Genomic DNA, 26,131 nt, shown 5'->3' on the forward strand with positions numbered 1-26,131 from the left:
GGGCAGCGGCCAGGCTGCAGGGTCCCTCGTGCACTCTACACTCGTCAAGCCCCCCACACCCTCTCATATCCCCACCTCGGGCGTCCACACCGAGGATTCCGGCAGCTGGGCAGGTTCCCAGCCAGGGCGAGGGGCGGGCTCCCTCCTCCAGGCGCCCCCATGTCTCCTCACAAGACCCCGGGGTCGACCCCCCACCCCTCTCCCCGAGGGATGGGGAGGAGAAAAGCCACCTGCCCCCAGGACTCCCTGCAAGGCAGGCAGGTGTCTCTCCAGCAGCGCCCCCCCCACCCCCCAGGCCTGCAGCCTGCACCTCGGCCTCGGGAGGGAGGCGCCCTCCAGCCTGGTGCTCCAGGTGGGGCCTGGGAGCCCACTGCTCTGACTCAGGGCCCAGATGGCTGGGGAGCCCCGCCCCATGCCCGGGCAGCCTCTCCTCCTTCCCTCTATCGGGTGACAGGTGTGGGAGGGAGACAGCCGTCCAGCGTCCTCCGCATCTGCTCGTCCGGGGCTGGCCTGGCTCTCTGTTCTGGACACTTCCCTCCTCTGTGTGGGTCGCGAGGCACTCTCGGGGCTCCCGGACCCCAGGTCTCTCCCGCGCTGGCTGCAGTGGGGTCCCCGCGCTGTTCCCCCTCCCTCGGAAGCCTGCAGGGGTCTGGGCGCCCAGGGTGGCGCTGGACGTCTGGTGCCCCGTGTGTGTGTCAGGTCGGGTCAGGGGGGCGGCCGGTGGCGCTTTTAAACATGTTCCGGGTCCTCCTCCCTCGGGTGTGGGTAGGACGCCCAGGTGGAGCTGGTGCAGCGACGGCACTGGCAGGTTGGTCAGCCAAGCCTCGCATCTCCTGTCCTGTGGGTCCCGGCCCCCGGCGCCCCTGTGAGGACGCTGTGGGGGCTGCCGGGTGAGGCGCTCAGGCCCCACCAGGAGCCACGTGAGGGAGCTTGGAGGCAGAGCCCCTAGTTCCGGCCAAGTCTTCAGAGGTCGCGGCCCTGGCCAACACTTTGGCCGTGACCTCGGGAGACCCCGGGCCAGAACTGTCCCACGAAGCCTCTCCCAGACCCCTGACCCACGGAAACTGTGAGATGATAAGTTTGTCATTTGAAGCCGCGAACTTTTGTGGTTATTTGTTAGACAGCAATTGATAATGAGCATACAAAAAGTTGGCCAAAATGTGGAACAGTATTGAACTAGGAGACAGTAATTTCATGGGACAATTTTGGGGATCAGTTTGCCCATGTGTGGTGTGTTGAGCGTAGGAATACTCTGCGCTCCAGTGATGCCCCTTGGGGAACATCCATGTGTGCGTGGGGGCACGAAGACAAGGGTCATCACTGCAGCAACCTCTGTTTCCTCAGCATGAGACCGGTGACCAAAATTCTGCTCTGTCCTTCCAACAAAAGACTATGTTGTCCCGACCATACATGCACTGTCTTCTAGCTTAACCGGCTCGACTGTCCACACCCTGCGGTGAGGGCGGCCACCTGCAGGGTGAGGCGATGATGAGCCACACATCAATGGGGCTCAGAGGCCAGGCACCCTCCCATCATGACAGAGATCCTCTGCAGGTTTACAATACCCTCTTGTATCTTATTCCAGGAGTCATTGCAGTTCTGTTTCTAAGTTCAGCATTTAATGCCATTTGGGATTTATTTTTAGAACAGGGTGAGGTCGGGGCTCAATTTACCCTTTTCCTCCTCTAAACGGAAACCCCAGCCCCACTGAAAAGTCTGTCTTTTCCACAATGATTGAGGCCCCTAAATTTCCGTGTATAGTTGGGTTTGTTTCTGGACTCCTGGTTTTATTCCACTTGTCCCTGTACAAATACCTCGTGGTTTAATGGATGTAATTTGATATAATACTTTGATATACAGAAGGGCAATTTTCCTCTTCTTTTAGAATTTTCTTTTTTTTTTTTAAATAAATTTATTTATGTATGGCTGCGTTGGGTCTTCGTTGCTGCGCATGGGCTTCCTCTAGTTGTGGTGAGTGGGGACTACTCTTCGTTGTGATGCACAGGCTTCTCATTGCGGTGGCTTCTCTTGTTGCGGAGCACAGGCTCTAGGTACGCAGGCTTCAGTAGTTCTGGCACACGGGCTCAGTAGCTGTGGCTCGCGGGCTCTAGAGCGCAGGCTCAGTAGTTGTGGTGCACGAGCTTAGTTGCTCCACGGCATGTGGGATCTTCCCGGACCAGGGTTCAAACCCGTTTTCCTTGCATTGGCAGGTGGATTCTTAACCACTGCGCCACCAGGAAAGTCCTTTTTAGAATTTTCTTGACTGTTCTTGTGCAGTATCTCTTCCAGATGACTTTAGGGTCAGCTTATCAAGTCACTTGAAAATCCTGTTGACATTTTGGTGGGGATTAAATCGACTTTACAAACTGACTCGTGAAGATTTTAAGTATTTACAACATTGCTTTCAAGTGGGAATAAGGCATTTTCTAATTCAGTTAGAGCTCCTGTCAATCCTACAGTCAAGGTTTAACGGTTTTTGAAAAACGTGGTTTTGGGAGTTCCCCGTTGGCCTAGCGGTTAAAATTCTGGGCTTTCACTCCTGCGACCCGGGTTCGGTCCCTGTAACTGAAATGCCGCAAGCCGCGCGGCCAAAAAAAAAAAAAAAAATGTCGTCTTGCACATTTCTTTTCAGGCTCATTCCCGGGGACCGCATGGGTGTTTCGGCGACCGTGAATAGCACCTGAAGGTAACTGAGGGCGCGGGTAGAGGGACACAGAAACGTGATGACACCGGTAACCACAGGTGGCACAAGTGACTGTCAGGGGGTGGGGAGACACGGGGGGGGTCCACACAACAGGGGCGGGGTTGCATGGGGGCGTAAGGGCACCGCCAGACGGAGCCCGCGGAGCCACTAAGAGCCGCGGAGCCTGCCCACAAGCCCGGAGGGAGGGGCGGGCGGTGGCGGGCGGTCCCGGGCGAGGGTCTCCACCCTCAACCTGCGCCAATCCGTCGCAGAGCTCTGCTTCTCAGACCCCGCCTGAGGCCCCGCCCACAAGGTACGCCCACAGTCCCTGGTCCCGCCCATAAGGCCCTCAGGTCCCGCCCACCACTCCGCTGCTCTCGCTCCTAAGGCCCCGCCCACAAACCGCGGTCCCGCCCATCTGGCCCCGCCCCCGCAGGCCGCTCAGCCTTTCCTCCTGCTGCTGGCGCGCTGCCGTTGCGGACTGTAGGTCCCAAGTTCCGAGGCCTGGTGGCTGCGTCCTGGCCCGGAGGCCGCGGGTTCGAGTAGTCGCGTCTTCGCCGCGGCCCCGGAGCCCGTGCCCGTTCCGCGGGGCGCGACCGTGGCGGGCAGCGCCGTCCCGGCCCGCGCGGCGAATCTGCCGCTGCGAATCGGCGGGCTCGGCGGCGGCGGCCTCGCGAGAGTCTGGGCGGCGCGGACGCGGCTGCGGACGGGCCCGCGGACGGGCCCGGCGGACGCGCGGGCCGGCAGGCTGACTGGGGCCGGGGCCGGCGGGCGGGGGCCCGGCCTGGAGCCGCCGGCATGACTGGCCGCGTGTGCCGCGGCTGCGGCGGCACCGACATCGAGCTGGACGCGGCGCGCGGCGACGCCGTGTGCACCGGCTGCGGCTCGGTGCTCGAGGACAACATCATCGTGTCCGAGGTGCAGTTCGTGGAGAACAGCGGCGGAGGCTCGTCGGCCGTGGGCCAGTTCGTGTCGCTGGACGGTGGGTCCCGGCGGGGCTGGCGGGGCGGAGGACCGCGTGGCCAGTGGCCTCCGTGCGTGTGCGGTTCTGGCTTTAGTAACGGAACTTACCGGAACAGGGGACAGGATGCGGCCTGGGGTCGGGGTCGTGGCCCATCCCCCTCAGCGCAGTCCCTTCGCTCCTTGGGGGGACAGTTGTTTGAATCTGGGGGTCGCGGACGTCAGCGCGTCCCCTCTCTCAGTCATCATAGTCGATCCAGCTCCTTTCGGGTTACAGTTGTATGAATTTAAACACATTTGGATTCGAGTAACACCACAGCGAGGATAGAGTTCCACAGCCCCACGCCTCCCCGCAGCGGCAGCTGCCCTCCGTCCCTGCAGTCTTGTTTTTCAGGAAGGCCGCGTAAATGGAACCAGCCCGTGGGCCACCTTCGGAGACTGGCATCTGTCCCTCAGCCCTGTGCCTTTGGGATTCGCCCAGGCTGTTGCGAGGATCTGGGCTCCTTCCTGTGCACGGCCCACGATTTGCTGAAGGACCTTTGGTTTGTTTCCAGTTGGGGGTGATTATGAATAGAGCTGCTAAAAACTTCGAGGATGGCTTCTTCCGTGGACATAGGTTTTCATTTCTCTAGGGTGGTTACCCAGGAGTGGATGGTAGCCGTATGTTTAACTTTATAACAAACCACCAAATGGATTTTCAATGTGGCTGGCACCGTTTTGCATTCTCACTAATTGCTTCACCAGAACTTGGTGTTGTCTCAGTATTTATATATATTTTGGGTGTGTTTTTAGTGTGTTGTGGTGCCTCATCTCCGTGTTGATGCATTTCCCTAATGCATAGTGATGTTAAACAGCATTTAATTTGCTTATTTGCCATCCCTTAATCCCCCTTGCTGAAATGTCTGTTCAAGTAGCTTTTTGCTCATTTTATATTCAGGTTGTTTGTTTCCTTACTGTTGAGTTTTGAGCATTCTTTAAATATTGTAGTTACAAGTCCTTTGTTAGATACGTGATTTGCAGAGCAGAAGTTTAAAATTTTGATTAAAAGTTTTAAAATTTGATGCAGTCCACTTTATTGATTTTTTTTCTTTCATGGATTGTACTTTTCTCTTGTTGCAGAGCATGGGCTCTAGGCACGCGGACTCAGTAGTTGTGGATCGTGGGCTCTAGAGCACAGGAGCAGTAGTTGTGGCACGTGGGCTTAGTTGCTTCGCAGCATGTGGGATCTTTCCAGACCAGGGCTCGAACCCGTGTCCCGTGCGTTGGCAGGCAGATTCTTAACCAGTGCGCCACCAGGGAAGCCCCCGGTAGTAAGTCTTGAAATCAGATGTTGTGATTCCTCCAGCTTTGCTCTTCCTTTTCAGAATTGTTTTAGTTATTGTAGTTCCCTTCCCTTTTCATTCAATTTTAGAATAAGTTTGTGTATATTTACAAAAAATCTTGCGGGGGCTTTGACTGGAATTGCATTAAATCTCTTGATAAATTTGGAGAGATTTGACATTTTTACTATATTGTGTCTTCCAGTCCATGAGCACAGATGTCTCTCCATTCATTAGGTTTCCTTTGATCTTCCATCATCGTTTGAAGTTTTCAGCATATAGCTCCTGTACATATTTTAGATGTTTACCTGAGACCCAAATAGAGCTGTTGTCAATAGTATTTTTCAGAAATTCAGTTTTCAGTTGTTCATGGCTGGCATATAGGAATACGGTTGATTTCTGCCATTGGCCTGTTTCCTGTGAGCTTGCTAAACTTATTAGTTCTAGGAGTATTTTTAAAAATAGATTCCTTGGGATTCTTGATGTAGACAATCATATTATCTATAAATAGGGGCTGTTTTCTTTCTTTTGTTTCTGTTTCTGGCTTTTGAGCAGACATGCTTGCCTTCTTCCCAGTCTTAGAGGGAAGCATTCACTCTCCTCCCACGCAATATGATGTTAGCTATAGGTTTTTGGTACCTGTTCTTCATCAGTAAAGTTGAGGAAGTTCTCTTTCCACTCCTAGTTCGCTGAAAGTTTTTATCATGAGTGGATGATGAGTTTTGTTTTTCTTCCTTGGTCTGTCAGTGTGGCTGGTTTTTGAATGTTCAACGTGCTTTGCATTCCTAGGGTAAACCCAATTGATCACTGGGTATTATTCTTTGTATGTGTTGCTAAATTAGATTTGTTAATATTTTGTTGGGGATTCTTACATTTATGTTCATGTGGTATATTAGTGTGCAATTTTCTTGTAATGTCTTTGTCTGGTTTTGATATCAAGGTAATGCGCCTCCTGGAATGAGTTGGGAAATGTTCCCTTCTCTTCTGTTTTCTGGAAGGATTGTGTAGAATTGGTGTTATTTCTTCTTTGACTGTTTGGTGGAATCTACTGGTGTAGCTATCTGGGCCTGGAGGTTTCTTTTTCAGAAGTTTTTAATTACAGGTTCAGTTTCTTTAATAGTTGTAGGTTTTATTTATATTTTAGAATATCTCTTTCATGTCGGGTGAGTTTGTCGTTTTGAGGATTTGGTCCATTTGATCTAAGTTGCTGAATTTATGCACGTAGAGTTGCTGGTACTATTCCCTTATTCTTTGGATGTCCGCAGGGTCTGTAGTGGTGTCTCATTTTCCTTTCAGATATTGGTGTTTTGCATCTTTCTCTCTTTTTCCCTTTGTTTCTCCTGCTGGAAGTTTATCAATTTTTTTGATCTTTCCAAAGAACCGGTTTTGGGTTTCATTGCTTTTTTTCTCCTGTTTTCTGCATGGCACACGTCTTTGTGTTCTTTTTTTTGTTGTTCTTTGTTTTTTTTTCGTCTTTGTGTCCTTCCTGAGCAATTTCCTGGGACTGCTGTGGCGGAGTCTCCCTGGCACTGTGTTTGCAGCTTTGTCACATGTTGCCAAACTGCCCCCTCAGTCATCCAAGACTTTGATGCCTGTTGGGAAGAGAGTAACAACGACAGTAAGAAGGAATAATCATAGTAGCTGACACTTAGGGTTTCCCATGGGAGGCACTGTGCTGAGTGCATCCCTTGTACCTGAGGACAGCCTGTCCTCACTGCAGACGACAAAGCTGGGTGCAGAGGAGTCCTGGACGTGAGAGATGTGCTGCCACCTGTGGGCAGTGACGTTGGTCCCACGGCCTGTGAGCACAGGCTCAGAGCTGGGTGCCCTTTGGTGGTGTGATTTAAAGGTGGTATGAACCCGGGCTGGCTCTGTCCGGTGGGCTCACTCTCTGGAGGGAAGCGCTGCAGGGGTTGTGGGTTCTCAGCTCCTGTGTAGAGGGCGGAGAGGGAGGAGCGAGGGGCGCTGCCTCCTCCAGCAGCCCCTCCCTCCCCTGGGTGGATCCCTCCCAGACTCCTGGCCTCCTCCCTTCCCCATCACAACAGCAGCCGCCCTGGTAGTCGGCTCTGGCTGCTGTCAGCCTCCCTGGTGCGGAGTGTATGCCCAGCTGGCCCCCCAGCTCTTCCTTCGCTCCAGCCTCATCCTGGAAGCTGGGCCTTCTCTCTGGGGTGCCCTTGTGCAGCGCCCAGGGCCTCTGTCTTTCTTAAGCGTTCTTGTTTACTCTTCGAGAAGGAGTGGCGGATGGTTAGCTCCTCAGTTCACTTGAGAATATGTAAATTAGACGTCAGGGCCCTGTGGCCAGCGGCCCTGTCACCAGCTGGGTTTCTGACTGTGACCCAGGCCCAGGGTCCAGAGGCGAAGAATCCCAGTCCCCCTGGGTCCCCTGGTAGATGTTTGAGGACCGGCAAAGTGTGAGTCCAGCGTCCCAGGCTGGACTCGCAGAGTGGTGGCAGCTAGGGTGGTGCTGGGGACGTCTGGGCTGTGTCTTTCAGTTGATGGGCAGCTGGTGAGGGGATGGGCGTGGCTGAGAGAAGGGTTGGATGTGAGGACTGCAGGATGGCAAGGTGGTGGGCAGAGCTGGGGCAGCTGGGCCTCTGCGGGCCTGAGGAGGGTCCTGCTGAGTCATGGGGGAAGGGCTCACCAGAGCATCAAGGAGCTCAGGGGCAGAGTAGGGCTTCCTGGCACAGGCCCACGCCAGCATCCCGTCCCTGGTGTCGGTGCTGAAGGTCTCGAGGACAGCAGGTCTTTCCCCTGGGTGTCCCCTGCAGTTGATGGTGCACGGTGAGCCCGTGGGCCCCTCCCGGGAGCTGTACCTGCTGCTCCCCCAGGATGAAACCCAGAGGCAGAGGGAGCTCCTGCTTCCCTGGGTCCTTCCCTTCCTCTTCTGGGGTGCACCCCCATGGGTTCCATGACCACAGCTTTTAATCGCTGCAAACTTTGTCCCTGAAGTCAAGGTGTCTGTAAGTGCTAGTGTTCTCGTGGTTATGAGTAATGAGGTGCTTTCCATGCGTAAAACGATGAGGAAGGTTTGGTGCCCAGCTCTGGTGGGGGTGGAGCCTCTCTTGCTCGCTGGGGCAGCTCCCTGGGTCCTAAAGAACAGCAGACCCACCTGCCCTCTGCCTGGCTTGTGCCCTGCCCGGAGAGGGCTCTCTCGGGCACAGCCTACCAGGTGTCCTGGGCAAGCTCTGGTCCTGGAGTTTCAGAGGTTCTGCATCTCTGTTTCTATCTTGTGGCCCCTCAGAGCCCCACTGAGTCCCTGCGGGAAGGGACCTGCTCTCAGGAAATGGCCGAGTTTTGTCCTGGAGGCACTTGCGTGAGAGGAATGTTGTTCCTAAAATGTCATTTGCTGCTTTTATCACCTGCCATGCTGCGTGCTGCGTGGTTTCCATAATCAGACTCTTAATCGTGACGAAACAGGCTCTTCAGGAGCTGTGTCTGGTTGACAGAAGTTTAGGCTGCCGCCACTGTTTAGCTGTTGATTCACCGACCGCGAGAGGTATGTGTCCAGCCACGGCCCCATGCCCGGGGCTCAAGGTGGACTTGCTGAGTGTTTCGGGTGCCTTAGGGGAGTTATGCCAACGTCCGAGCTCAGGTCGAGGGGCCACTGGATTTCTCTTCCGTCCTGGAACCGCCCAGCTGGACCTCGTGCAGTTGTCCCCCCTTAAAAGGAGTTTCACAGCAGTGACAGAAACCCCTCACTTTAAATAAAATGAATACAGACTTAGGAGAGGTTTTGCTTACCCATGTGGGAGGGATCCGTGCGTGAACTGGAGGACGGGGCTCTGTGCTGCTTTTCTGTTTGTGGTCTTGGGGTGTTGGTGTTGCTGGCTTTGTCCTCAGTGCTCAGAGTGGCCGAGAAGCACCCCCCGCCCCCCACCAAGTTGCAGGGGTCAGGCCTTTGCACCTTCTTGCTTTTGCAGCCACAGCTGGGAGGGGCACAGGTGCATCTGGGTGGAATTTCCGGCCCCTCCCCTGCTGTCCACAAGGGGGCAGTCTTGGCCCGGCTGTGCTGATAAGAACTGCAACTTCTACTTGTTAGATGTAGCTGGTTGTATCTTGTTTGTTACAGGATCTTGTTATAGAAAATATCAAATGTTTTTAGAAGTAGAGGGAATAATATGATGGGCATCTGAAAGACAAGTACAGCGTGCATTGATGGTTTTGGTCAGAGGTGGTACGCAAGCTTTCTTTCACGCTTCAGGGGACCCTAGCCCCGTGGTGTTAGCTATTTGAGATTTGCTGAATAAGCACTTTTCATAGGCTCCACCACTGCTTTCCAGATGTTATCTACTGTAACCAAATCCCCAGTGGGTAGTATTTGTTGAATAAAAGAATATGCATCCATTTGGCAAGCAGGTTTTGACCTGCCCCCCCCCTTCCCCCAGCTGGCCGGACCTAGTAAGGCACCTTCCTTGCCAGGACTTAGTCCCTGTTTCTCCTGGGAGCACATGCAGGACTGAGGCTACGTACAAGGGCCTTGGAGAGCACCAGGGTGGTGTGTGTGTATATGTGAGTGTGTGTGAGTGTGCACGGGGGCAGGAAGCATCAGCCCCCAGAGCAGGTGGGGCCGGAGCAGCCCCAGGAAGCGTGACTGGGGCGTTGGGGAGAGACAGGGAAGGACAGCACCGCAGCAGGAAACAGAGGTCCTGGAAGTGCAGGGGGGAGCGCCTGCAGAGAGTGCAGGGGGGGAGTGAGGGGAGAGGGTGAGGGGAGGGCGTGACCTCTCAAGGTCTTGCAGTGCCTTTAACGCTCACCCAGAACGAGGCTCTGCTCTTACTCAGCAGCATCTTCGGGTGACCTGCCCTGGTCGCTTCCCATCTGTGTCTAAGCAGGGAGAGGTGGCTGGGAGGAAGGCCCCCCAGGGTCCTCGTGCCTGGAAGGTGGGGCTTCAGGGGATTTATACCCTTACGTTGTTCTTTTTCTAATGCAACATTATTGTAATTGTTTGCTTAAAACATGTGCTGATTTCCGCTAAAACAATGTGGTGATTTTTTTTCCTTTTTCTCAAATAAAAGTTGGGCAGCACTGCACGCAGGTCAAAATGTGGCCGTCCTCGTCAGGGGGCTGAGGGGTTGTGGCCTTCTTCAGTGGTTCCTACGTCCAAAAGATCACAAATATAACAATCCTGAGGGTATAAAAGCCGCCACAAAATAGGGGGGTACAAGATGCAGACCCCCAGTCTCAGGCCGGTGAGCCCACGTCGGGCTTCTGCAGAGTCAGAGGTAACACTGGAGTGTTGGAGGCTCCTCATTTCTGGGCCGGGTGGACAGGTCTCCCCTGGGCCCTGCACTGCTCCTGGCCCTCTCCAGGCCCCCAGTGTGCCCTGCCTGGCCCTCTCCCTCCCTGCCCTCTATGGCCAGCTTCTTGAAGACACTAAGTTTGTGGTAACTTGTCAGGGCAGTGATAGAAAGCCAACACACCCAGGGTGACAGCAAAACCTTCCCCAGGCACCGCCACCTGTCCCCAGGCTCCACATCCTACTGTGAGGGAGCGATGGGCTCCCTGCCAGTACCCCCTGGGGCCGGCGCCTAGACCCCACCGTCGGACCACAGGAGTTGGTGGGGGACGCTGCCCAGCCCTGGGCCTGAGCCCCAGGGAAGCTGCTGAGGCGGGGACGCTGGGTGCTGGGGCCACCAGCCAGCCAGCCCCCTGCTGTGCTCCCGCTGCTTCCAGCTGCTCGCAGCCCACTAACTGCCCAGCCAGGCCTACTTGTTGCTCGTTTCACAGTTTCCTTAGCCCATCTGATGTCTTTCTTTCCCAGCTGGCCTTTACAATCGTTTTGCTGAGACCCTTAAAGAATCTTGTGGGTGCTGGCTTGGGATTTGGTTGCAGTCGCAGAGAAGCCGAAGGCCGACTTGTTCTCCGCTGTCTGTGCTGGAGCCGGCCTATGGATGACCCAGAGGTCCCTGCTGGCCCCAGGAGGTGGGCCACGTGTTCTCCTCAGGGGCCTATTCTCAGACTTCAGTGATCTGGCTTCCCAGATCCCTGTCACTTCTGAGTTTCCATTTCATCCTCCAGCAGGCCCTGCACCCTTACCTCCCCCACGTGGCTAACAGTGTGAGGTCGTGTTCCCTAACTTCAGGAGCCTCTAATCCTTTGCTCTGTACTTCGTAACAGACACACTGGCCTGTGGGATGCGCAGCGCTTCCCCGCTCCCCCGCCTGTGCCTGGCCGCCTGCGCCCCTCACTTAGGCGTGGCGCTCGTTTGAAGATCGCGCTTCAGCGCTGTGGTTTGTAAGCCTGGTGAACAATCTGGATGTCCACCTGGCTGTCTTCACAGGGTATCAGGGCAGAAGTCCCCGCCCTGAAGCCTTGCAGAGTGGAGCACGTGAGACGTCCTGGGGGGGCTTGCCGTTGGTGGGAGGTTCCGAACAGAGCGCCCGTAGGTGCAGCTATAGCTACGCGTTGGGTTCCAGGGCTTCCTAGGTTGCTGCTCTGTGGGCGGGCAGCACACAGATGGGTAGAGGTGCGAGTGTCTCCTGCAGACTGGCTCCTGCCCTCCCTCCCGCCCCCCGGGAGATGGATGCGATAATAAATGTGAATTGGCTGGCCCACGGCCCGCAGAGGGCCAAGGTGAGGGGCTGGGCTGGGCCGGGCCAGGCCTGGGCCGTAGTTGGGAGAGCTGTGTGACAGTCTCTTCTGGGACATGGTTAGAGAATGCAGATGGGCATGGTCCACGCCCTCGGCTCCAGGTCAAGGCCACGACCCTGTCAGCAGGGCAGAGGTGTGAGTGGTGTGGTGAGATGCTCGCTGCTGCCTGCTGCTCTGAGTCTTGCTCCAGAGACACTGATGCACGAAAGGGCTGTTGACACAGATCTCTGCCCAGTGTCGGCTCATGAGTCTGATTTGTGTCTCCAGGTGCTGGCAAAACCCCGACCCTGGGCGGCGGCTTCCACGTGAACCTGGGAAAGGAGTCAAGAGCACAGACCCTGCAGAACGGTATTTCCCGCCGTGGGTGCTGCTGGAAGAGGGTGGGCTCCTGAGGCGGGACAGGGACGTGGGACGAAGGATAAGAGTGACAGCCTGCCGTGACCCCCCGCATCCTTGTCACCAAGCCAGTGCAGGCCCCATATCTGGGAGGACTTGTTGGCGGAGTCCCCTCCCCGGGTCGTCAGGACCCTGCCTGGGTGCCCTGCAGTGCCCTGGGACTCCTGTAGGGGCTCTCTGCCAGGGCTACTCTGAGGTCTCTGGACCCTAACGGGCCCACACCTGTTACAGTTTCAGTCGCGATAAGCACAGGAAAAACAAATTTATAGCAGTTTGATGTGTGGTGCCACTTTTGTTGTATTTTGTAACCATCCCAGTCCACAACAGATTGGAGAAATGTCTGTTCAAACCTTGGCCTGGGGGCTTCCCTGGTGGCGCAGTGGTTGCGAGTCCGCCTGCCGATGCAGGGGACGCGGGTTCGTGCCCCGGTCCGGGAGGATCCCGCATGCCGCGGAGCGGCTGGGCCCGTGAGCCATGGCCGCTGAGCCTGCGCGTCCGGAGCCTGTGCCCCGCAACGGGAGAGGCCACAGCAGTGAGAGGCCCAAGTGCCGCTAAAAAAAAAACAAAACAAACCTTGGCCTGTTTTTAATTGGGTTATTTGTCTTCTTATTGAATCGTAAAAATTCTTTATGTGTTTTAGATACAAGTCTCTCTTATCAGTTATATGACGTGCAGAACATTTTCACCCGCTCTGTGGGTTTCTGCACTCTCTTGGTGGTGTGCTTTGAAGCACAAGGTTTTCAATTTTGATGATGGGCGGTTTATTTACTCCTTTGTTGCCTGTGCTTTTTGTGTCGTAAGAAAGGTTGCCTGATTCAATCCAAATCACAAAGATTCATGCTTATGTTTCCTTCTGAGTGTTGTGGTTTTAGCTCTTAGGTTGAGGTTTTGATCCCCTCTTAGTTTTTGTGTCTAGTGTAAGGTAAGGGCCCTACTTCACTCTGTTGCATGTGGATATCCAGCTTTCTCAGCATCATTTGCTGAACAGACTGTATTCAGTTGGCACCCTTGTCAAACGTCAGTGACCGTAAACGTGAGGGTTTGGATTCTCACCTCTGTTCCATTGGCCTGTGTCTGTCCTTTTGCTAGTATCACACTGTTTTGGTTATTGCATCTTTGTAGCAAGTTCTGAAATCAGGAAGTGTGAGTCCTCCCAATTTGTTCTTCATTTTTAACATTGTTTTGTTGACTATTCTGAGTCCCTTGAATTTACATATGAATTTTAGTTTCAGTTTGTCAGTTTCTGCAAAGCAGCCAACTGGGATTCTGATAGGGATTTACATTGACTCTGTAGACCAATTCGGGGAGTATTGCTGTCTTAACAAGATGAAGTCTTCTGAGACCTGAACGTGGAATGTCTTTCCATTGATTTAGGTCTTCCATAATTTGTTTCAACAATTTTTATGGTTTTCAGAGTATAAGTTGTACATTTCTTTGCTAAATTTATTCCTAAATATTTTATTCTTTTTGACTATTGTAAATTGAATTGCTCTTTAAATTTCATTTTTTGGTTGTTTGTTGCCAGTGTATAGAAATATGAGAGGTATTTGTATATTGATCTTGTATCCTGCAGCCCTTGAAAAACCCACATATTATAATAGTTTTTTTAGCGGATTCCTGAGAATTTTCTATATATAAGATCACGACATCTGAAAATAGATATAGCTTTGCTATACTTTCTAATCTAGACACTTTTATTTATTTTTTTTTTTGCGGTACGCGGGCCTCTCACTGCTGTGGCCTCTCCCGTTGCGGAGCACAGGCTCCGGACGCGCAGGCTCAGCGGCCATGGATCATGGGCCCAGCCGCTCCGCGGCATGTGGGATCCTCCCGGACCGGGGCATGAACCCACGTCCCCTGCATCGGCAGGTGGACTCTCAACCGCTGCACCACAAGGGAAGCCCTAGACACCTTTTAATTTTCTTCCCTGACAGCCCTGGCTAGAACCTCCAGCACCACGGTGAATCCAGGCGTCTTATTCCTGATTTCAGGAGAAGTGTCCAGTCTCTCACCATTAAGTGTGATGTTGGCTGTGGTGAGCTCAGGCAGGGACACCCTCTGCTGGGACCTCTCAGACACTCTGTGAGGACGCTGTCAGGAAGGTTATGGCACATAAGAGTGCCTCCATCTTGGGCGTGTCCCTAAGCGCCGCGATCTTCACTTGCACGCTGGGAAGATGGGCTTGGTGAGTTCCAGCATCCTTACCTATATGCTGGTCACCTTCTCCTTGGCTCTCGAGGACCCGCCTCCTGTTGCTGCTGTGGATGGGAGTGGCCAGCATAGACTCGGCCAGCAACTCCTCCGTCCAGTAGGGCTGACATCCACGTCGGCTGACTACCGTGAGGGCAGGTGGTGGGCTTCCAATTATGACTCGCATCAAAATGTTTTAAATTTTCCATTGAGCTTTTTCCTTTGACCCCATGGGTTTATTAGTGTTGTTGGCTCTTCCAGCTTGAATCTTCTGTGTTTAGAGCTCATACTCTGTTGGATTTCAGTCTTTTGAAATGATTTGACGCTTGCGTTGTGGCCCAACATATGGTCAATTACAATCAGTTTGGGCACTTGAAAATATTTTTCTGCAAAAAGTGGGGTGTTCTGTACATGTCACTTGGGTCAGATTTCCTCCCAGTGCTCACTGATTTTGGTTCTGCTTGTCTGTCTGTCTGTCACTGAAAGGGCATATTAAGATCTCCATGACGATTGTGGGTTTGTCCATTTCTACCCATAGTTTTGTTGGTCTTTTGTTTTGCCTGTTTTAAGACTATGTGTATAGAAGTTTAGCGCATACAAACTTATTTATTTATTTAGGCCGTGCTGTGCAGCTTGCAGGATCTCAGTTCCTAAACCAGGGACTGAACCCAGGCCACGGTGGTGAAAGCCCGGAATCCTAACCACTAGGCCGCCAGGGAACTCCTTAGTGAACACAAATTCACAATTATTCCTGGCTGGTAGCCTGAGTCTCCCTTGCTCAAGTAGTGCCCTGGCCTTCAATCCCACTTGCGCTGGCCTGCTTCCACCTGCTTTCTTCTAGCTGGGGCTGTCACATAATGTTTCTTTTTCTCTGTGGCTGACTTTAAGATCTTCTGCACATGAAGAAGTTTATCCCCTGTAGAGAATGTATCTATTTCCAGACTTCCCTGGTGGCACAGTGGTTAAGAATCCGCCTGCTGGGCTTCCCTGGTGGTGCAGTGGTTGAGAGTCCGCCTGCCAATGCAGGGGACACGGGTTCGAGCTCTGGTCTGGGAATATCCCACATGCTGCAGAGCAGCTAAGCCCATGCACCACAGCTGCTGAGCCTGAGCTCTAGAGCCTGCGAGCCACAACTGCTGAGCCCATGTGCCACAACTACTGAAACCCACACGCCTAGAGCCTGTGCCCGGCAACAAGAGATGCCACCGCAATGAGAAGCCTGCGCACCACAACGAAGAGCAGCCCCTGCTCGCCGCAACTAGAGAAAGCCTGCACGCAGCAACAAAGACCTAACACAGCCAAAAATAAATAAATAAATAAATTTATAAGGAAAAAAAAAAGAACGTATATATTTCCAAAAACCTAGAGTAGGTGGTACATCGGACTCAAATCAGTTGTAGTTGTAAAGAGCAGCATTCATGCAGACGTATTCATGGAAGTGAAACTGGAAACTAGCAATAAAGGAAGAGAAATAACCCACCTAATTAAAAAAAACTTCAGATAGCCCTTGGTTTAAGTACAAAATCAAAGCAGAACTCGCGGACTCCTCGGAACGGGCTCGCTGAGGTCTGAGGCCGAGGTGGAGCCCACTCAGCTGTTCGGGGAGGCCCAGAGCCTGGGGGGCAGCCTACTCTGTCGTCCTCCTCACACCTTTCCTGGGGCTCCTGCCTGGGGTCAGCGGCCAGCGGCCTGGCCCCTGAGGAGGGGCTGGCCCTCCCTCCGCCCACCGTGGTAGGTGTACCCTCCTGTCTTCGGCTGCCTTCCCCGGTGTTATCGTCCTATCTCTGTCTGGGTGGGGGCTGCAGGGACCGAGGGGTGCCGTCTCTCCACAAGGTGCCTCTTTTCTCCGGACCGGACCGGAGCTGACCTGTTGTCCTCCCCCGGGGAAGACTCCTGTCTTTTCACTTCCCACCACCCACCCCCAGTCTGTTGGATTGGGTTGAAATCTATGGATTTAACTTGAGCTGTTACTCTTTGTGTTAGGTTTTGGGTGCCTTTCTTAGAAAACAAGAGAGTTGGGAGAGGAACAGACGGCTTGGACTGTGATTCCGTTCACGCGGGGGTCTGCGCCTCCTGGCCCCCCTCCCTCCCTGGAGGTGTGGTGCCCGCGCAGGTCCGTCTCTAGGGCCGTCTCTGGTTTATTGGGAACGTGCTCAGGTCCCAACTGAGGTGCAGCTCAGTGAGAGAGAAGCCCTGGACTCTTCCCTCCGGGTGCCTGGGCGGGGCTGGAGCGGGCGCCCCACTTAGCGTGGAAAGGGCATCCTGGGTGCCAGCGAGGCGATTTGGTCCAATCTGAGTGTCCGTCTCCCTCTCTTTTTCTTGCTTAATTGGGCCCTTTTGGGGTTTTCTGTCTATCTTGGAAGTTCTGAAATGCTTCTAGGCTGGAGCATTGGTCACTGACTTGATGAACCCTTTCACATGGGAGGCATTTCTCAGGGAAACTTTTTATTCTGTTCTTTTTGTTTCTCTGTTTTTCTTGGTATAACGTATGTATAGTAAAGTGCGTAAAATATGCCAGCCTTAAGTGAACTGCTTGATTAATGTGTGTGACTTAAGGCCTGGGCTCAGATCGTGGTTGAGCATGTTTCTTGTACCCCAGGAAGCTCCCCACTGTCGATTAGTTTTACTTGGTTTTCTGCTTCAGACAATTAGAATCACAGAGAATGTCCTTTTGGTGTGTGTATTTCAGCAGTTTGTTTATTGCCACGTAGGAGTTCATTTGTGAATATACCACAACGTATTTATCTGCTTTTCCTATCCATGGACGTTTGGCATCTCCAATTTTGGCTGCCGTGTGTGTTCTTTTTTTTTTTTTAATACGTTTTTACATTCTTTATTTTTAACATTTATTTTATTTTTTTGGCTGCATTGGGTCTTCGTTGTGGCACGCAGGATCTTTGTTGAGGTGTGCAGGATCTTTCTTTGTGGCGCTTGGGCTCTTCGTTGCAGCGCTGGACTTCTCTCTAGTTGCGGCATGTGGACTCTGTAGTTTGCGGCGCATGGGCTCTCTCGTTGAGGTGCACGAGTTCAGTAGTTGTGGTGTGAGGGCTTAGTTGCCCAGCAGCACGTGGGATGTTAATTCTCTGACCAGGGATCTACCCGAGTCCCCTGCATTGGAAGGCAGATTCTTTATCACTGGTTTCCTTTGCTGTGCAAAAGCTTGTAAGTTTGATTAGATCCCATTTGTTTATTTTTGTTTTTATTTCTGTTGCCTTGGGAGACTGACCTAAGACAACAGTGGTACAGTTTATGTCAGAGAATGTTTTGACTGTGATCTCTTCTAGGAGTTTTACGGTGTCATGTCCTTTATTTATTTATTTATTTGGTTGTGCCGGGTCTTAGTTGTGGCAGGCAGGCTCCTTAGTTGCAGCTCTCAGGCTCCTTAGTTGCGGCTCACCAGCTCCTTGGTTGCAGCATGCAGGCTCCTTAGCTGTGGCATGCAAACTCTTAGTTGTGGCATGCATGTGGCATCTAGTTCCCTGACTAGGAATCAAACCCAGGCCCCCTGCATTGGGAGCATGGAGTCTTATCCACTGCGCCACCAGGGAAGTCCCTATGGTGTCATGTCTTATGTTTAAGTCTTTAAGCTATTTTGAGTTTATTTTTGTGTATGGTGTGAGTGTGTGTTCTAACTTCATTGATTTACATGCATCTGTCCAACTTTCCCAGCACCACTTGCTGAAGAGATTATCTTTTTCCCATTTTATTTTCTTGCCTCCTTTGTCGAAGATTAATTGACTGTAGGTGTATGGGTTTATTTCTGGGCTCTCTATTGTGTTCCATTGATCTGTAAGTCTGTTTTTGTACCAATACCACACCATTTTGATTACTGTAGCTTCGCAGTATTGTCTGAAGTCTGGGCGAGTTATGCCTCCTGCTGTGTTTTTTTTCCTCAGGATTGCTTTGGCAATTCTGGGTCTTTCATGGTTCCATATAAATTTTTGGGTTATCTGTTCCTGTTCTGTGAAAAACGTCCTGGGTATTTTGATAGGGATCACATTAAATCTGTAGATTGCTTTGGATAGTGCTGCCCTTTCAACACTATTGATTCTTCCAGTCCAACAGCATGGGATATCTTTCCATTTCTTTGAATCCTCTTTAATTTCCTTTATTAATGCTTTATAGTTCTCAGCATATAAGTCTTTTACCTCCTTGATCAGGTTTATTCCTAGGTGTATATGTATATATATATATTTTTTGGTGTTATTTCAAAAGGTATTTTTTTTTTAACATTCCCTTTCTGGTATTTCATTGTTGGTGTAAAGAAATGCAGCCAATTTTTGAATGTTGGTCTTGTATCGTGCTACTTTGCTGAATTCATTTATTAGGTCTAGTAGTTTTTGTGTGGAGTCCTTAGGGTTTTCGATATATAGTATCCTGTCATCTGCATGTAGTGACAATTTTACGTCTTCCCTTCCAATTTAGATACGTTTTATTTCTTTTTCTTGTCTGATTGCTCTGGCTAGGACTTCCAATACTACGTTGAATAGAAGTGGTGAGAGTGGGCATCCTTGTCTTGTTTGAGATTTTAGCAGGAAGGCTTTTAGCTTTTCACTGTTGAGTATTATATTGGCTGTGGGTTTGTCATAAGTGGCTTTTATTATGTTGAGATATGTTCCCTCTATTCCCACTTGGATAAGAGTTTTGATCATAAATGGATGTTGAATCATGTCAAATGCTTTTTCTGCATCATTTGAGATGACCATGTGGTTTTGGACTTTTCTTTTGTTAATGTGGTGTATTACATTGATTGACTTGCGAATGTTGAACCATCCTTGTGAACTTGGGATAAATCCCACTTGGTCGTGGTGTATGATCTTTTTTATTTTTATTGTGGTACGCGGGCCTCTCACTGTTGTGGCCTCTCCCGTTGCAGAGCACAGGCTCCGGATGCGCAGGCTCAGTGGCCATGGCTCACAGGCCTAGCCGCTCTGCGGCATGTGGTATCTTCCCGGACCGGGGCATGAACCCGTGTCCCCTGCATCGGCAGGCGGACTCTCAATCACTGCGCCACCAGGGAAGCCCTGTATGATCTTTTTTATGTGTTATTGGATTCGGTTTGCTAATATTTTGTTGAGAATTTTTGCATCTGTGTTCATCAGAGATATTGGCTTGTCACTTTCTTTTTTGGTGGTGTCTTTGTCTGGTTTTGGTATCAAGGTGATGGTGGCTTCATAGAATGTCTTTGGGAGTGTTCCCTCCTCTTTATTCTTTTGGAAGAGTTTGAGAAGGATTGGTATAAATTCATCTTTGTATGTTTGGTAGAATTTGCTTGTGAAGCCATCTGGTCCTGGACTTTTGTTTGTAGGGAGGTTTTTGTTTTGTTTTGTTTTTTTAACAGATTCTATTTCACTTCTAGTGATTGGTCTGTTCAAATCATCTATTTCTTCTTGATTCAGTTTTGGTGGGCAGTATGTTTCTAGAAAGTTGTTCATTTCTTCTAGGTTGTCAAATTTGTTGCTGTATAGTTGTTCATAGTATTCTCTTATTTTTTTTTTTTTTTGTATTTCTGCGGTGTCAGGTGAGATTTCTCCTTTTTCATTTCTTATTATGTTTATCTGGGTTCTCTTTTCTTCTTGGTGAGCCTGGCCAGAGGTTTGCCAATTGTGTTTACCCTTTCAAAGAACCAGCTCTTGGTTTTACTGATTTTTTTCCCTATTTTTTAAAATCTCTATCTCATTTATTTCCTCCATGATCTTTATTATTTCCTTCCTTCTGCTGACTTTAGGTTTTGTTTGTTCTTCTTTTTCTAATTCTTTTAGGTGGTAGGTTAGGTTGTTTACTTGAGATTTTTCCTGTTTTTTGAAGGCCTGTATTGCTATGAACTTCCCTCTAAGAATTGCTCATGCTGTATCCCATAGATTTTGTATGGTTCTGCTTTCATTGTTGTCTGTCTTAAGGTATTTGTAGCATGTTACTTAGTCTTCATGTAGTCTTCTTTTTTTTTCTCATTTCTTTCCTGTGGTTGATGTCTAGTTTCATTGGCATTTTGGTCAGAGAAGATGCTTGAAATAATTCCTGTAGTTTTAAATTTGTTGAGGTTAGTTTTGTGCCCTAGTATGTGGTCAGTCCTAGAGAGTGTTCCATGTACGTTTGAAAAGAATGTGTATTCTGGTGGTTTTTTATTGGATGTAATGTCCTGAAAGTATCAATTAAGTCTAACTGTTGTATTATTTAGGACCTCTGTTGCCTTATTGATTCTGTCTGGAAGATCTGTCCATTGAATGAGTGGGATGTTAAAGTCTTCTACTGTTATTGTATTCCTATCTTTGTCTGCCTTTATCTGTTAGTATTTGTTTTATGTATTTGGTGCTCCTATATTAGGTGCATATATGTTGATGAGTGTAAAATCCTTTTCTTGTATTGATCCTTTTATCATTATATAGTGTCCTTTATCTTTCCTCATGGCCTTTGTTTTAAAGTCTATTTTGTCTGATACGAATAGTGTGACTCCCACTTTTTTGTCATTTCAGTTTGCACGCAATGTCTTTTTCCATTCCCTCACTTCCAATATGTGTGTGTCCTTTGCCCTAAAGTGGGTCTCCTGTAGGCAGCGTGTTATAGGCTCTTTTTTTTTTAAAAAAATTATTTATTTATTTTTGGCTGTGTTGGGTCTTTGTTGCTGTGCGTGGGCTTTCTCTAGTTGTGGTGAGCGGGGGCTACTCTTTGTTGCGGTGTGTGAGTTTCTCATTTCGGTGGCTTTTCTTGCTGTGGAGCACAGGCTCTAGGCGCGTGGGCTTCAGTAGTTGTGGCACATGGGCTCAGTAGTTGTGGCTCACGGGCTTAGTTGCTCTGCGGCATGTGCGATCTTCCCGGACCAGGTCTCGAACCCGTGTCCCAGGCATTGGCAGGCGGATTCCTAACCACTGATCCACCACCAAGGAAGCCTGGCTCTTGTTTTTTTAAACTCCAGTCTGCCACTCCGTGTCTTTTGATTGGAGCATTCAGTCTATTGACATTTAAGGTAATTATTGATACATATATATTTATTGCCATTTCAGACCTTGTTTTGCAGTTGATTCTTTGTTTCTTCTTTGTTCCTTTCTTTTTGTTTTTCTTTTTGTGGTTTGATGATTTCCTTTCATGCTTGTGTTCTTTTCGGTTTTGGTAAATCTGTTGTATATTTTTGATTTGCGGTTGCCCTGTTTTTCAAGTGTGTGAACGCCTTCTTATGTCTGCTTGCTTTAGACTGATAGTCATATAGGCTTAAACACATTCTGAAAAAAAAGAAAAAGAAGAAGAATCTGCATTTTCTTACTGTCCTTCCCCACATTTTATGATTTTGTTGTCCATTTTTACATCTTCATGTTTATCCTTTTGTTGTTCCTTGTGTTTATCATTGCTTTCACATATAGGTTTTTTTTTTCCTTTTTGATCTGTTAACTGGATAATTTAAGTGATTTACTGTCCGATTGTGATTTCCTCCTTCCTATATCTTCTTGCTGCTTTTCTATTTAGAGATGACCTTTCAGTATTTCTTTCAGGAGAGGTTTAGTATTGCTGTATTCTTTTCGTTTTTGCTTGTCTGAGAAGTTCTTTATTTCTCCTATTCTACCTGATAGTCTTGCTGGGTAGAGTGTCCTACAGTCAGTTGCAGGGTTTTTTCTTTCAAGACTTTGAGTGTATTTTGCCACTCGCTTCTGGCCTGCAGTGTTTCTGCAGAGAAATCAGCTGATCGCCGTGTGGGAGTTCCCTTGTAATTAACTCCGTTTTTCTCTTGCTGCCTTTAGAATCCTCTCTTTATCTCTACATTTGTCATTTTCATTACAGTATTTCTTGGTGTAGGTCTGTCTGGGTTCATCTTGTTTGGGACCCTCTGTACTTCCTGTATCTGGATGTCTGTTTCCTGCTTTAGGTTTGGGAATTTCTCAGCCATAATTTCTTCAAATACAACTTCAATCCCCTTTTCTCTTTCTTCTCCTTCTGGAATCCCTGTTATGTGTACATTGGCCTGCTTACATTATCCCATATGTCTCTTACATTGCTTTCATTCTTTTCATTTGGCTTTCTGTCTGCTGATTTGGTTGGGTAATTTCCACTATTCTGTCCTCCAGGTCACTTATTCTTTCTTCTGCATTATTCATTCTGCTTTTCTGCCTTTAGCTCAGCTTTTGTCTCAGCAAATGAATTTTCTAATTTTTCTTTGCTCCTCTTTCTAGTTCTAGTTCCTTTTTACAGTAATCTGCATTTCTGTCAATAGTCTTTCTTAATTCTTTCAGTATTTTCATTACTGACTTTTTGAACCTGGTGTCTGTTAGACTGAAGAGGTTTCACTGTTCTTTCAGGGGAGTTCTCTTGGTCTTTTAAGTGAGAGTGCTTCCTCTGCCTCTTCATTTTTTTTTTTTTTTTTTTTTTTGCCTCTTCATTTTGTTTATGTTTCCCTTACTCTGTGAGTTCAGGAGAAACAAATCTCGACTGTCGTCCCGGAGGGCTCTGTATATGCCGGCACATCTCTGTGTAGCTTGTGTGGGTTTCATGTTTTTGGCGTGAGGGCTGTTCTTGCTTTGGACACTTGCTGTCTCCTTCAGCATGTGCCGGCCTTTATCCCCTTGAGAGGGGCGTGCAGGTGCATGGCCCACGCGCACGCTCCCGGGGGGGCGGGGCAGCGGTTGGCTTCTGGTCATGGGTCCCTGGTGGAGGCAGCTGGCTGCACGTACTCCGGGGAGACGGGGCAGTGGTTGGCGCCGGGTCGAGGGACCCTTGGCAGTGGTGGGCTGCCCATGCTCCGGGAAGGTGGGGGCAGTGACCTGCACCTGCTCACAGGACCCTCGGCAGCGCTGGCCCGCACTGCCTCTGAGGTCTGAGATGGCAGCAGCGACTAGCGCCTGCCCCTAGAGCTCTTGCAGGCGGTGCCCTGCTGCGTGAGAGCATGGACAAAGAAGCTCCTATGGTGGGCCTGTTCCTCTCCTTGTGTGCCCCCCAACAGTGGTGCCCTGCCTCTCTGGACTCCCTCATTTGTGGCGCACCACACCCCAGCCCCCTCAGGCTGTCTTCGTGCAGCCAAGCCCGGTCCTCTCCCCAGGGTCTGACCTCCAAAGCCCAAGCCTCAGCACCCAGCCCTCACCGGTCCCCGTGGACGGGCGTCTCAGACTGTGGAGAGCCTGTCGGCACCGATCCTCTGTGCAGGTCTCTCTCTGCTCTGCGCTCCCCTCTGTCCTGACAGATCTCCCCACCAGTGAGGGGACTTCCCATGTGTGGAAAGCTTTCCTCTTTCACAGCTCCCTCCCAGGGCAGAGGTCCTGTCCTGATTCCCTTCTCTCTTTCTTTTTTCCCTTTTTTTTTTTGGTCCTACCCAGTTACGTGGAGATTTTCTTGCCCTTTTGGAGGTCTGAGGTCTTTTGCCAGCATTCAGTAGATGTTCTGTGAGAGTTCCACAGGTAGATGTATTTTTTATTTTTTATTTTAAAAAATTTTTTGCCGCACCTCGCAGCATGTGGGATCTCAGTTCCCTGACCAGGGATCGAACCCGCGCCCCCTGCCGTGGAAGCGCAGAGTCTTAACCACTGGACCGCCAGGGAAGCCCCTGTAGATGTATTTTTGATGTATCTGTGGGAGGTGAGCTCTGCGTCCTACTTCTCCACCACCTTGATCCGCTCCCTTGAGGTTTGCATTTTTCACTGTGGACATCCAGTTACAACACCATTTATCAAAGAGACCATTCTTTCCTAGTCAATTGCATTGGTCCATTTGCCATAAATAAAGTGGCCGTAGACGGAGGAGTCAATTCCAGACTCTGGTAAGACACCACAGACACACTCTGTAACTGCTGTCGGTTGGTCTGTCTGTCCTGAGCTAGTGCTACATCGTCCTGATCGCTGGGCATTCCAGTGATAACGTGGTGGTGTGAGTTCTCCAGCTTTGTTGTTCTAGCTCGTTCATTCTAGCTCCTTTGCGTTTCAAAATAAATGTTAGAATCAGCTTGTTGGTTTCCACAGGGAAACCTGCCGGTTTTTTGATTGGGATTTGCATTGAATCTATAGATCAATTTGTGGAGAATTGTTTCGTTTACTTATGAAATCTAATAGTTTATAAATTCTCTCCTTCATTAACACTCATGTGGTCTGGGACTAGACATTATTGCTTCTTCCTTTCCCGTCTTTATGGTCATCATTTATTTTCAGGGCTTTGTTACACTTTTATTGCTGTGTGTTGCTACACTCTCCAGGGAGGTGCTGAATAGAATGGTGGGATTGGGTGTTCTTGTCTGATTCCTGACAGTGATGGGAACTGGTCAGTATTTCTCTGTTACTGAGAATGATGTTAGCATTTTGTCACATGCTTCTTTGTATTATTGAAATGATGATATATTTTTTCTGTTAATTTTGTTATTGTAATTGATTACGCCGATTGATTTTGTGAATGGGAAGCTCACCCCACATTTCTGGAATAAATCTCATTGGGTCTTGACACCTTGTTCTTTTTTTTGTTCTCTTAAGAGCTGTGTGTGATTTACCTGTTTCTTCTTTAAATGTGTGGAAGAATTTACTAGCGAAGCCATCTGGGCTTTGAGTTTTCCTTGTAAGGAGATTTTAATTACAGATACATTTCTTTAACAGGACAATTTTAAATAGGATTTTACTGGGCCCACTTAGGTTTTCTATTTCTTCTTGTCAGTTTTGGTAAGATGTGCTTTTCAATTTAATATCTGTTTCAGTAATTCAAATTCAGATTTGTTGCCATAGTCTTCCATAATATTCTCTTGCGCTTTTACCGTGTTTCCTGGCTTTCTAGTGGTGCTCTGCTTTTATTCCTGGCATTAGGAATTTGCGCTTTGGCCCTTGCTCTCTTGATCGGCCTTACTAAGGATTTATCAGGTCAGCAATTGTGTTCATCTTTTCAAAGAGTGCATTTGGCTTTGTTGATCTGCTGCCTGTTTGCTATTTGACTGGGTTCTGTTCTTTATTATTCTCTTTCTTCCACATCTTCTGTGTAGTTCATTATTCTTTTTTGGCTTCTTAAGTTGGAAACTTCATCAGTTTTTCAGGCTTTCTTTTTCTAATATTTGCATTTAAGATGTACATTTCTCTAAGCTTTGGTCTAGCTGTAACGTCCAAGTTTTGAGATAGCTATTTCTTTGTTTTTTTTTGTTGTTGTTGTTGTTGTCGAAGTATAGTTGATTTACCATGTTGTGTTACAGATAGCTATTTCTCCTTTTAGTTCTGTGGATTTTTTTAAAGTTTTTATTTAAAATGGTGTCAGACCTGCAGACTTACAGCAGAGGTGCAGATACAGCGTCCTGAGCATTCCGGTTCCCAGCTTTCCCGGTAACACACACATGGTCCGTAACCTTGGCACAGTGATCCATGCTGAGAAGGTGTGGCACGTGGCACAGGGCTGCTGACGACGCTGCACACCTGGCTCCCTGTCCCGGTCTGCCCAGTCATGCCCTCTCTGCTTCAGGGTCCAGTCGGGGCCCCCGGGATGCATGTAGCCTCACCTTCCATAGTCTCCTCCCATCTGTGACAGTTTCTCCCAACCTGGACACACGGGAAGAGTCCTGCGTGGGTGTTTTATAGAAGGTTCCTCAGTTTGAGTTTGCTGTGGATTCTGGGGGGAGATCCCACAAAGACGTGGCGCCTTTCTCTTTGCCCCATAACAGGGCTACCTCAGGTCATGTGACTTGGCTCTGGTGATGTTGGCCTAGAACACTGCCAGGGTCCTCCACAAAATGTCTCACGTGTTTCTTTTCCATCCTCTGTCCCTTAGAAGCAACTCACTGAGTCCAGCCGCACTCAGAAACGGGAGGGAAACTGAGTCCACCTCCCCGGGGAGGGGGGATGTTGATGTGCACATGTTACTGCAAGATTGCAGGGAGGAACTTAGTGGCTGTGCAATACCCTGCTTCTCCCTGAAGCCTCGCCTGCTGCTCCCCGTGGCCCTCAGCAGATCTTTCCTGCAGCAGCGCCTTTTGTGCTGAGGCCCTCATCCCTGCGCCATTTTAGTCTTCGGAATTCTGTCAGGTAGCATTGTCCCTTTCCTGTTAGTTCTGTCA

The 26,131-nt window shown here is 49.8% G+C and overlaps 1 protein-coding gene across 4 annotated transcripts in view; it reads left to right on the plus strand.

Annotated features, from left to right (window-relative positions):
- Positions 1–3,127: 3,127 nt before the first annotated feature.
- Positions 3,128–26,131, plus strand: part of BRF1 (BRF1 general transcription factor IIIB subunit) — a 71,788-nt gene continuing 48,784 nt past the window's right edge. For all 4 annotated transcript variants that reach the window (XM_079914408.1, XM_079914405.1, XM_079914406.1 and 1 more), the window contains exons 1-2: positions 3,128–3,665; positions 11,821–11,901. In XM_079914408.1, the coding sequence (XP_079770534.1) occupies positions 3,482–3,665; positions 11,821–11,901 (265 nt within the window). In that variant the 5' untranslated portion in view covers positions 3,128–3,481. The remainder of the gene's footprint in view (positions 3,666–11,820; positions 11,902–26,131) is intronic.

The sequence above is a fragment of the Stenella coeruleoalba genome, assembly GCF_951394435.1.
Source record: "Stenella coeruleoalba genome assembly, chromosome: 2".
In the NCBI taxonomy this organism is placed as follows: Eukaryota; Metazoa; Chordata; class Mammalia; order Artiodactyla; family Delphinidae; genus Stenella; species Stenella coeruleoalba.